A 12714-nucleotide genomic window follows, 5' to 3' on the forward strand; every position below is an offset into this window, starting at 1 on the left:
ATCTTTACACCACCCTTCATTTTTTAAGATGAGAACTCTTAGTCATTCAAGTAAGCCTACTACGAATTGATGGTGTTAAAGTTTACATCTATTAGATATCCCAGATGACAGACATTAAGAGTTGTATATTCCCCCTTCCACCACATACATGGTAAGAATTATTCCACTCTTAATTCTTTATTTTAAATTAGCCAATACCAAGTATTTAATGCAATGTAAAACCCACAGATTTAAGTATGTATTTTACTCAGCATGTCTGCCAAACTTTAAAAGGTCAGTGAGTCTCAACACTGTGTAACAGGGTAACCTCCCCCCACCATGCTTATGCAAGCAGCATTCACTACTCTCACCAAATAATATTATCATTGTGCCATTCCAGTTATTTTAATTACCTTTTATCCTTTGAAGAATAATTTGTTTTAAATTGATATAAATAGCTGCCTAGAGCTGTTTTCTTCTTTTTCTACTTAAAAAAACCCCAACAAACCCCAAACAAAAAACCCCAGCACTCTAGGTGTAAATACTTACACCTAGAAGAAAAATAATCCGTATCACTTGCTGGCTGACTTCAGATCTGACACAATTTAAGCCAGAATTCTCTCTCTACTCTCCAACATAAACAAATCTTTCTACAACAGATTACAGAAGAGTTTAACTCTCTGCTTCCAGCCAGCTCCCCTCTATCTTGGTCTTTAGTTATCACCTGTATCTTTTCAGACTATCAGCCACAGGACTGAACCTCATCTATACCCTAGGAAGATCAGTCAATTGTGAACTAGTTTCCCTCATGACTGTAAACTGTAATAAAGAATATTTACTTTTAAGGGCCCAGATTAAAGAATAATTTTCAAAACAAAGCTACAGTAAGTCGTTAGAATTGACCGGTCCAGTTCCAGAAGCTCTCCAAAGCCAAAAGCTGACATCTTCATCTTATCAACGATTATACGAAACTGGCAGTTTAGGTTCCAAAATTCTTCATAGATGTTCAGAATAAGTGCTTATAGCAATTCAAATGAGGGTGGGGAGGTGAGGTGTTGTACAGTTACTTCATTTCTTTTAAATCAGTCTTACAAAATCAATATTCTTTCACCCACCCAACTAGGTCTACCTAAGGAAGGCCGCTAAAGAAAAGAGCAATATACATGTGTATCTTCACTGAAGTACTGGAGCACAAGAGATTGTTAGTTGCAAGAAGTTACTCAGCAGCCTTTTTCCTTAGTGTTTATTGCTAATTCATTTTATATAGCTTATTTTCAGGAGATGGACAGCATAAAAAACGCAACATCTATTTTAAAAAATATATTACTCATTACAATGCAACAGTCTCATAGTATCTTCTTACAGCTGCATTTTATCTAATTCAGAAATAAAACAATCGTGATCTAGTTAAAATTTTTTTACCTAACCCTTAGAACAGTCAGCCTTGAGAAGTCAGGCAACTTTGGACACCAAATTTATAGTCACCATGTTTGATGATAACCCCGGAAATTCTCACTGTGCAAACTACCCTACTGAAACTATTCAATAGCTTTGTTATAAGTCAGTCTCATGATTACATCAGCATTTACTCTTACAGAATTGCTTTATTCTCCCTTATATAACTTTGATGTGAACTGTGAGTGCTCTGGAGATTCGGATAACTACTGCGTTGCTTACTGAGTCAGCACACTAAATATACACACCAACATATTAACACTTACAAGTAGTTTAGATACACTGTATATTAAAACAATAAAAATTATGAAAATTTACATCAAGCTGCCCAAACCCATGCTCAGTTTCCCACCTAGTTCAAACTGCACTATGTTGATTTTAACAGCTGTACTCAAAAGTTTCATAAAAACCAAAATAGAATGACACCACCAAAGTTTTTACCCATTCATCTTCTACCATCTTCAATTTTTCCTTTGTCAGTAATGATTCTGGGGCTTCGTTTTTGTTTTGTTTTTAAATGCAACTTTAAATCTAATAACATACATTCTCCTTATAACATCCCAGAGGTAGCAGGAGGGAACATGAAAAGATGCCAGATTCTAGAAATTGCACATTCAAGTATAGTGTCATCCAAGAGAGCTTTCCTGGCTTTCACAGACTGCATGTCACCTCTAATCATGTATAACAAAAGAAAATTAGAATCCCAAAATAAAGAACTATCGCCACTGGTTTACTAATAGAAGTTTCACACCCAGATACCTCAAAGTAATCTTGTTACTTCAGTAGTAATACTGCCAGTTTCAATAGTCAAATACCGAGAACTGAAGTATAAACTTAAAGTTTACGAGTACCAATATTTCTAAAATGCTCATTAGTGACACGTTTCACCTAAACACAGACATACACACGGTAACTCTAAGTTGATGTACCACACTGTAAAGAAAGGTCCCAATTCAGTTCAAGAATCTGATATTCCCCCTCTCCCTCCCACCACACAACTTGACAGAGTGCTTACAGTAATAAAAAGCAAACGGAAGGGGAAAACACAACATTTAACAAGTGCATCTATATACATTTTGCACCTTTTCCCTCCTTGCATCTAAAGTGAACAGGTCACCATGTTCATTATGCTTTACACACACATACTCTCCCCTTCATGTAGTACCAGTCCTATTCAAAGGATCTCTGCAAGCATCAACAGCAGTTATTCCACACTAACCAACAGGTGCTTTTATTGCGGAGGCTGAAGTACATTTAAATATTCTGACTGGCCCAGCTGGTAGGTTGTGTTTCCTCCACAGTCCACATACTGGTATCTCTCCTGGGATATTTGCTCAGAGTGGCCAAAGTAAGAGGTTGTCACTGTCACTCTTAAAAAGACAAAACAGAAGAGAGATTTGTTTTGCAAGGGACTTAAATTCCCTAATGATCAGTGTTCCTATGTTACTAGGGTTTGTAACGAAAAAGTTTTGGAACAAAATATGTAATATTACTGACAGTTTTAAATAAAAGTTAAAACAATACTAGTTTACTACGACAGATTTTCTCCAAAGACATTTTCTTTCCTAAGCATAGACTTTTTCCTAAAGAAAATGGTAAAGCTGAGGTTTACTCATTAATACCTTGCTTTGCAAGTAGAAAGCAAATGATGATTAGAGAAGCTACAGCCACGGTCAGTCTACACTTCTCCCTTGCACTCCCAACCCCCCACATTGCTATTTATGCTATCAGTCACGAAAAGCAGACTCTGGCAGAGTACCAGGAGCCTGTAACCACTTCAAGATCACAAAGATGTCAGCAATTTTTGAACAGTGGCTGATACACAAACTCATTTCAAGTATTTCAGACCTTAGTAGCTCCATGGCTACAGCCCAACCGCAGAGCAGATACAGTAATAACAGTTCTGCCTATTCAAGTGTCTTTATGCTACCAGAACCCGTTGAAAGATACAGTTAAGCTTCAAAGCGATGAAGCTACTATACTAGAAAGAAAGTTGACTCCAGGATTAAGTATTGCAGAGTAATATTTCAATGAGAATTACATGGCTTCCAAAGTTGTTTCCAACAAATAGGATGTTTCCATACTTACTGCATCATCACTACTATGTTATGCACTTTGATAGATTCTAAAGTACAGAAGTCACTGCAAAAAAGAAAAACAACCATTAGATTTGCATCAAGCTTTTACAGGTAATTATCTAAAAAAGCAAGAATTGTGGCTTCAACTGGAAATTCTGCTATCTGTGTATATAGAGACTATAGAGTTGCTAGCAATGGCAACTAAAATACTTATTCAGAAACACTGCCTGTGACCATAGACTCACCCAAGTCTACTTTTATATATACATAGTGTTGCTTTCACATGAACTATATTCACATATGCTTGCTTACATGTAACGTTTAGCAACAAGCGTCCTGTGTGACAGTTGTCACTCCATCTTTCAGAAGGTAACCAAAGTTAACCTGAACTACATTAAAGCATATCAGTGACAAAGCGGTATTGACAAAGACACTTACTATCAAGGGATACAGAAATAACTTGCTGCAATTTCACTTCATGTTATCAAATTTATATACAGAAAGGAAAATTTACAAGAGATCAATGTTTTGCCAACTTCAGCATCTTTTCATGTAAAATCAGCAATTTCTATCAATAAAAGATCTTGAGGGTTTGTTATCCTCGCTCAAAAAATATCAAGAACTTAAGAAAGTCCCTTTTTTTCTTGCACTCCTACTTCTGTATTATGCAAAGTGACCTTTATCCAATGTGCAGAGACTCTGAAGTTATTGTCAGCATTGTTTTCTTGCAAGATATGTTTTCAGACTTATTTTCTGACACGCACCTACATACTAGTTCTACAGAGTACTATGTAAGTGTATATTTTTTTTCCCCTCCTACTTAAAACAATTGTTTTCAGTCACAAATTTATCAGCTCTGGAATGAAAGGCATGTGATCAGTGCAACAAGGTTGCATGACAGCCACCCACAATATTTGCATGCCATTGTCATTCTTTTCCCCAGCACCAACAAACATATGATGAAGTATTAAACAATGAATGAACACAGGTGATCCAAATTATATGAAAATACAAATAAAACAGTTCAGTATTAAAAGTTGTTTTATATTGGTATCTATAGTAATGACAAATATCTTTATTTTTTTTCCTGCTAGGCTTAAAACAGGATTTAGTTAGACCATAATGCCAGATATTCTCAGTTACTGTAGTTTTCTAATCTAAAATATAGAAAAACCTGTAACATGTTATAAAGCCCGCTCATCTACAACAGCATATAATGGCTGAGAAGCAGAGAGGTACAACACTAATGTACTGGTCCAGATTTTCTGTAAATAAACCTGTTTTTTTAAAACAAACACATAAACCAACCAACCAAAGAAAACCCAACCCACAAAAAACCAAACATACCACAAAAGGTAGCTAGGAAACTACATGGAAGGTTAACTCCACATTGAGCCAGCTCTCTAAAATAAACAGATGGAAAAGCCCTGTACGATGTCAATATCATCATAGAGGTCTGCTGAATCCAGATGACTGCATGCAGACACTTCAGGTCTCTAAGACCTCCTGCATTCAACCTAAGCTGATTTTACAGGACTCTCCAGGATGCAAACAACTAGCTAGCTACGGCTAACAAGACCTAAATTGACTAGCTGGGGAAACACTGAAATGTGATCCCCTGTATAACCCCCAATACTATCTGTATTACAAAGATTATCTCAGGGCTTTCACTGGAAAGTTAAGTATTTGTGCATGGAGAAAAAACCCAAACAGTAACAAACACAAAAGCCCATGTTGGCTGGGCATTCAAACTAAGGAAGCTCACTTGCTGTCTCCAGGGTTGTTCCATACAGCAAACCCAGGCTTTCAAGAGCCACAATACAGTACAAGAGCGGAAACCCATCATTGACAATAACTGTCAACACGTCAGGGAGGTCACCTAATACCAACTCTACAACATACAGAAAATCTGGAGAAAACGAACAGCTATAGTTTTGTGTGTGGCTCAAATTCCATTTCACACATTTTAAACGCATCACAACAAAGCTAGTAAGTGCTACTCACAAGCACTAGGACCTTGCTTTATGAGCCTATACAAGAACCGAGATCCTTAACTGACACAAGCTTCCATAGTTATGGGTCTCTTACTATCAGTTATAGCCCATGCTTAGTGTCACTGTGCTGAAGCAAGGAATATTTTCACATGCATACAAATCACCTATTAGTCTGCTTTTCCAGTAATGTTCACAAACACTTGTTGTCCTGAAGGAGGACAAGTCCACATTACAGACTACTGGCACTGACACATGACAGTTTCTCTGCCTCTGCTCCAAGAGTGCACAATCTACCTCTGAGCTGGATCAGCAAGCGCTCCACACGATTGCCAAGGCTGCAGCTGTCAAGCAGAAGAGCCTGAAATCCATTCAGTTCAGGCCACAGGCAGAACTCCTTTTACCTGTTCTCTCTACACATTCAAAGCGATCTAGGTTTTTCTAAGGTTAGTCACCAGCTTGCAGTTAAAAGTTGCAGCTATTGTTGGGAACAGACTCTCAACAGCATTACTGAACTTAAGGCCCCAGTGCTGACCATGACAGAAGTTTCAATGCATTATTGTACCAAAAGCACAACTAGGTAGGTATTAGCGTGAGTTCTACGAAGGCCAGATTATTTATTCCTCATGCATTCAAAAGGTGAGCAGATTCACAGGATCTGGTGTTCACATAAACCTAACTTACATGCTCTTAAGACATAACAGGAGCACAATGCCTTCTGCTTATTAAAAGTTAGCACCCAGTTTGCTATTTCATACCTATTTCAATTTATCCCAATGCTTCAAAGCTATACTGTTCTCTCCCACCCCAAAGGCGCTGGCATCCACTGAACTGCAAGCAGCCCTGAAGTCTCAATAGTTAACTCCTTCTGCTCAGTCTGCGTTTTAGTGTAAAAGAACTAACATTTGGTTTTGTTACCAAGATATACTGAGCTAATAGTCTGTTGGTCAAATGAACTTTCAGAAACTATGAAAAAAACTGCTTAAAGGACAGGCTGTGAACACTGCTTACCATTGTATACACATGGTCTGAAGAAAAGAAATACAAACAAGCCTCTAATTTGTATAGAATTAAATACCCTCTACTGCCAGAGAAATCTGTGGGAAAGTTACCAGAGAACTTGTTAGGGGAACAAACCTGCACTTTCACCCCCCAAAGCACCAGGTCCCCACTATTGCCAAGGCATAAAATACTGGGACAGAGATGCTGTTCAAAGTGCTGAGAGCCAGGTACAACAAGCCACTATATGAAACTCTTGACACAAGCGTGGTTTAACTATTTTTCAGTACTATTACACTCACACAAAGAAAATGCCACATCTCTACCAATACATTTCTGCTGACTTTGAAAAAAGTAATTTTTAGCACCACTGTAATTTTTAGTAAGATCCATGTGATATTTAGAGGTAAGTACACTTACAACATGTAGCTCATTTCATCTTGTATGACTGTGGGCACCATATAGTCAATCTAAAAAAAAAAAAAAACCAAACCACAAATGAAAACCCCAATGAAAACACAAATGAGTAGATTTATATATGAAGATTAACAAATATTCAGCTTTGAAAGCCTATCCTATTTACCTGTTTCATATCCAGAGGACCAATGTTGGTGATGTTGTTTAGCCGTGCTTTGCCAATAACTGTTTTTGAAAACTGAACTTGGGCTGTGATATTTGCCACTTCAACAGAGTAATAGTTGTTGTTCGTTATATTTAGTGTGTTCTGAAAAAAAACAAAACACAACAAACTCAACCACAAAACAGTAACAGCTATCCATTCTGTCTATCGTGATGAGCACGCATTTTTAAAAACTGTGCCTGAGACAGTGATACCTGAAATTATGCAAGTATGTCTTCCTGCCTTCTAGGATTGGGGGGGAGGGATGTAAGGGACCATCAGTTAACCCCCTTCTCATTTTTTTTTTTTTTAATATATTGAGCAGCGCACACTTCTGCACAACTTCCCTGGTGACCATCCTCCACTGCAAATACCGCATTTCTTCCTATCCTCAATCATTCCTTCCAGGAAATTCAGCTATCACAGGACCCTTTTCTCCCATGGCTGCTTTGCTTTATTTGAAATGAGGAACTCTACCAAAGGTCTTTATGCAATCCTGTACTGACTGCATTACCAAGAAGCATGTGGAAAGAACTCCTTTACGTTTAAAGGTGGATAAGAAATTATTTTTCCTCAAAACCAATTTTGACAGATGCCTAATACCAGGACAGTATATAACAACATTCCTACATACACACACTGCATTTCACTCATATTCAAAAAATAATGCAGAGAACTGCAAAGTCATTGTTCCCATGAAAACAGAAGACCCAATGGTAGCTCACAACAACACCTCTTAGCTAGAGCTACAGGAACCAGCTAAAGCAGGTCCAGTTACATTTTTCAAACTGGTTATTGTATCTTCTTGTATTTCTTAAGGCACTAAGTTTACCAAGTAGGCACAATTTCTATGCATATTAACCCGTCACAGTAGTATCTCTTGTTGTGTTTATCCATTATAAACATCCAAACAGATAGCTAGACTTACCGTAATATTTAGATATATTATACGTCTACCCTGTTCGTAAGTGACATATACTGATTTCACACCGATGTATTCAACGTCGATTGAGCGAGGAAACAAGAAGAATACAGCCAGCCCGGAAAGTAGTAAACATACAATTACAGAAGCAGTCACATAGAGCTTTCTGGAGAAAAAAAGAGCACATTTCAGAGTCAAAAGGACATTAAACAATAGTGGCACGTTATTTGCTTTTAAGTGATAAGGAGCATGACTAGTCAATACAACCAGTTCAGTCTATTTCTAGCTTCCAAAGGGGCAAAAAAGACCCAACTATGCTGTACTACACTTTTATGTCTCAGAGATGTTACTCTTGTATATACATCAGAAATCAAGTTTCAAAACACGGTTATCACAACATTTGTAACTTAAAGAGGAAAATGGAAGAGGTAAATATTTATGTGCTTTGAAAATAAGCACTTCCTCTTAGAATTTATTTATAGCAGAACTTTTGTTATTCTGTAGGACTCTTGCAACACACACCCAGAAAGAATAAAGCTCTTACAGAGTTTACACAAGAGTCTTTGTTATATGAGACTTTCAGGGAAAGTGTTAGATCCCTGCTAAGGAACAAGAAATTCACAGTTAACCTAATATAAAAGAGGTGCGTATGTATAATAATAAAAAAAAAGCACAAATAAAAGGCTCTATTGCAGCTCCAATTTTCTCAAAATTAGAACACTAAAGTAATATGTTCAAATTTGTACTACTATTACATCAGATATACAATCCAGGATAGTATTATGTGAACTTACTGTATTTTTTCCCTGACATTCATTTCTGTTTACTACAGAAACATCCAAACATTAAGGAAAGAAAACCAACAAAAAGTGTCAGAAAAGAATCCCTGAGCACTGTAATTAAACCTTTAAGCAGATCCTAGAAAAAAAAAGCTACATTAGAACGATGAATTTGTTGATTTTTGCTAGCTGCTCGGAGCTCTACAGATGAATTTCTAGATGACTATTTTGTAGTAGTGGCCCACTCTCTTTACTCAGACTTTAACAGTAAAGATGTATCTGCTTAGATCAATTAAGATGCTACAGAATGACAAATACTTGCGTAATTACTGTAGATATTCAGATAAATACCTACATGAAGAGATCATACAGTATTACTTAGCTTCATAGGACATAATGTAATGGGAGTATGCAGACCTGTTAATAAATAACTCCAAGAGTCAGAGGTTAAGGCTGATATTACTCATTACTCAGTTCTTTCAATATTGAACACAAGAAAACATTCCAGTGATTTTTGCTTGGTTCCTTTTAAAACTCTATCTCCTTTAAATTGCTGAATTTTAACTAGAAGAGAAGAACTAACTGCAGATTCATGTATCACAACTATTAACTTACGTTCTTCTTGGCCTCAGTCTCTGATCACTGTATGGAATTAACGCTACCAGCTGATTTTCCTGCCCTGGAAACAAAAAAACCCTTTCAGAACTTAAACAAACAAAGAATAAGTATTGTTGCAGCTACTTCAAACAAAGACTGCCTGTTATAACTTAATGGCACCAAAGAATAAACACTGAAGATAAACTTATAAATTCCAGATAGTGACCCAATTAGAACACTACTGTAGCTTATGTCACCTTCTGAAATAGAGCATGACTTACACAACACCAAGAGGAAAAAACAGCAAGCCCACAAAGACCAAAACAGCAACAAGTTCTGCCTCTGCTGCATACATGCACAGGAGGCGGCATGCCTCTGGCACCACTTCCTCAAGAGAAATGGAGGTACATAACAGCTTCCAGCTCTCTATGCCAAACTATATAAAGTCATAGGAAAAAAACCACTCAAAAGCTCAGGCAGTAAGAACTGATCCAGAAGACATTCTACATGTATCCTTCTTAAAAGTAGAAATCAGGTTTGTTTAAAAACTCATAGATTTTGGGTGGCTTTGGTAACACAAGTTATACATACACTGCATTCTGGAAATCACTGGTATATACAACCATTTCTCTTGTGACTGAGCTGCAGCACCCTGGAAGCCAAGAAAAGTATTTACTGGAACTTTTCCAAACAACAAATTACTTCATTAGACAGCATTTTTAAAAGAGGGAGATCTTAACAGTAGAAATAAAAGACAAGCACGGATAAGCTGTTGAAAACACACAGACTACATCTGCCTTTATAGCTTTTGCTATACAAGAAAATGGATTCATCCATATGAGAACAGAGAGGCCTCAAGACCAAGTCAGATTTGCATTTTTTAAGTCAAGTGCATAATTTGACCAGCATTATCACTTAGCTAATCAACCACTTCGAAGCGATTCCATGCTGAACCGCTAAGCTAAACAAAGCACGCTAACTAAGCAGGTAGTAGGATATAACATCAACCTTCTAAAAACCTCTACCAATTTGAAACAGATTTTTATCTCAACTTTGATGAAGCATCTTCAACCTTTGAACAAAACAGCACAGTCCTACTCTCATACTTAATCATACTGAAAAGCTAAAGCTGTCCAAGTAACAAAACACATTTTCATGTGTTTATTATACAGTTTAGCCATTGTATCATGTGTTACAGTCTTCCCTACTAGTCATGCAGTTATTCTAGTAACACTTCACTCTTCCCCTCTCCCCTCCAAAAACCCCAAACATGATTTCTTTTTTTCTAAAGTACTGAAGAAGAACAAATAGGTCTATCTTTTTAATTTTAGTAACTTACGTAAAGTTCTAGCTTTAATCAGATTATTTTGTTACAATGTGTGGACAACATGTATTTTTAATAGTTACTGCAAAATGTTTAATAAACCAATTAACTCACATCTGTCTAAATATTACATCCAAGAATGCTATAGTCAAAGAAATAAGCTTTTGAACATAGGAATCCCACTATTACCGGATCTTAGCTAGCAATATTTTGAGTAAAACTTGCCACTGATATTATCAAGTCAGCAAGCTAATAGAACAAACTTCCTTGTCTATAGTCTTTTGGTTAAAATAATTTTTAGTTGCACAGCTTTTACACATTCCAGATTTGCTGAATTCAGACGTACTCAAAGAATACATTATAGTACAAAGTTTAACAGCTAAAACACAAATCTCTTCTGATATTTGCAACCATTTGAATATCCTATGTCCCCTGTCACTTAATCACAAGCGAGACAGAAGTATTTGTGAACTATACCAGAACCTAATCTGACTGAAGCACATGTACAAGGAAAATATGGCACAGACGTCAGTCAATTTTCCTGAGCTGCCGGTCAAAATCAGTTCCAAGAGCTTTTATGCCCAATAATTTATTTCTGGTAAAAGTTCTGGCAAAAGCAAAGCAGTCCCAAACATAAAACCTTCTCATCAGTTCCTCCCCACTGTCAAAGGGAAGATCTTACAGCTGAAGCAGAAGGCTGCGCCTCGGCACACTGCATTTGCCACTCTCTCCTTTTGCTGAGTTTCAGGTATCCTGCATTCTTCCTCTCAGAGGTCTGTTCCTAAATAGCTATTCAGGTGGCTTATCACATAGGAGAGAAGTGTAACAAAGCAGAATGTTTTATTAGAAGAAAAGCAAAAGCAAAGGATGAGGGCAGCAAGCAGACACAATGGTCAGGCACAAAGAACTAATGTTGCGCAGTGTGCTCCTTCCCAAGGCAGCCACAGATCCTACATATTTCTGCTCCCAGATGGGGTCCTCTGCCTAGCAGGGACAGATGGGACCAAAGACAAGGTAAAGGAAATAGAGGGGTACAGGCAGCAGCAAGGGCAAGCAAATTCACTATAAATGAGGAAAAAGGTGTTGTAGCACAGGTCTACTTTTCACTTTCCGCAGCTATTTTTGCAAAGTTATATATTGATTCAAATAGTTTAAAACAGGTAGTTAAAAAAAAAGATGCAGTAAAATGTCACAAAAATAAAGGCTTGCAAATTCAACTTGCAAGAGAGCTTTAAATTCACATGTAACCCTCTAAGAAGCAAGGAACACTGGCATTGTACAAACAGGAGAAGACCCAACAGTTAACAGCCAAAGCTGACTCAATTTTGTTTCGTTCATCCCAGTGTAATCATAACAAAAGGCTTAGTGCTAAGAAGTCAAACAGCTGAAAAAAACTTCATCTTGACTAGGAGAGCTATTTGTTATGGATTATTACAGTAACAACTGCACGTGGTTATTAGGTAAATTTATGGGTTAAAAAAAGAAATAAAGAAAACTTACCTCGTGGAATTCTTCCTGTTCCCTGGCAAGTCGGGCAGGTGACACTGTCTCTTCCTGTAAATTCCACGTAAGGAAACTGCGATACATCTCCACATCTCCCATCTTCATTGTGCGACTCCGAGTGTACTAACCCATTCCTCATATTATCAGACACCGTGCCTCCATCATAACCATCTTCCTTGCATGTATGCATAGGCAGGTGAGAAAGTGATTTTCCCATGTCTAAAATAAGTCAGAAGAAAGGTTTCAGGGAGAAAGATTCAAACATGCTTTGCATTTATTCCTCCACATTGGGTAACTATTAGTCTACAGTCATTAACCCAACAAGACTCCTGTTGCCCTCTGTTAAGACCTGCAAAGAAATACAAATCTCCAGGTGTTTAAAATGATGATTCTCTTTAACCCAAAAGAGGACCGATTCATAGGAAAGTCAAGGAAAAAAATGGGAGCTATTTTAACATAGCTGTGGGC

General features: G+C 37.3%; 1 protein-coding gene across 1 annotated transcript; it reads right to left on the reverse strand.

The window, feature by feature from the left end:
• Positions 1-2157: 2157 nt before the first annotated feature.
• On the reverse strand, positions 2158-12463 carry TMEM106B (transmembrane protein 106B). The gene is made up of 7 exons (XM_009895331.1): positions 12244-12463; positions 9438-9501; positions 8050-8209; positions 7086-7226; positions 6923-6972; positions 3523-3576; positions 2158-2804 (listed from the first exon to the last, which is right to left on the reverse strand). Exons 1-7 carry the CDS (start codon positions 12461-12463, stop codon positions 2666-2668), a joined length of 828 nt encoding a protein of 275 aa, XP_009893633.1. The 3' UTR covers positions 2158-2665.
• Between the last annotated feature and the right edge of the window lie 251 nt (positions 12464-12714).

This window comes from Charadrius vociferus, unplaced genomic scaffold (genome assembly GCF_000708025.1).
Source record: "Charadrius vociferus isolate BGI_N301 unplaced genomic scaffold, ASM70802v2 scaffold31, whole genome shotgun sequence".
In the NCBI taxonomy this organism is placed as follows: Eukaryota; Metazoa; Chordata; class Aves; order Charadriiformes; family Charadriidae; genus Charadrius; species Charadrius vociferus.

Excerpts from the sequence above, each read along its gene's own strand:
- TMEM106B (XM_009895331.1), bottom strand. The coding sequence starts at position 12,463 with ATGGGAAAATCACTTTCTCACCTGCCTATGCATACATGCAAGGAAGAT. Across the intron at positions 8,210-9,437 it reads AGACTGAGGCCAAGAAGAAC|AAAGCTCTATGTGACTGCTT; the intron begins GTAAGTTAATAG and ends TTTTTTCTCCAG. Across the intron at positions 7,227-8,049 it reads TAATATATCTAAATATTACG|AACACACTAAATATAACGAA; the intron begins GTAAGTCTAGCT and ends GTTTTTTTTCAG.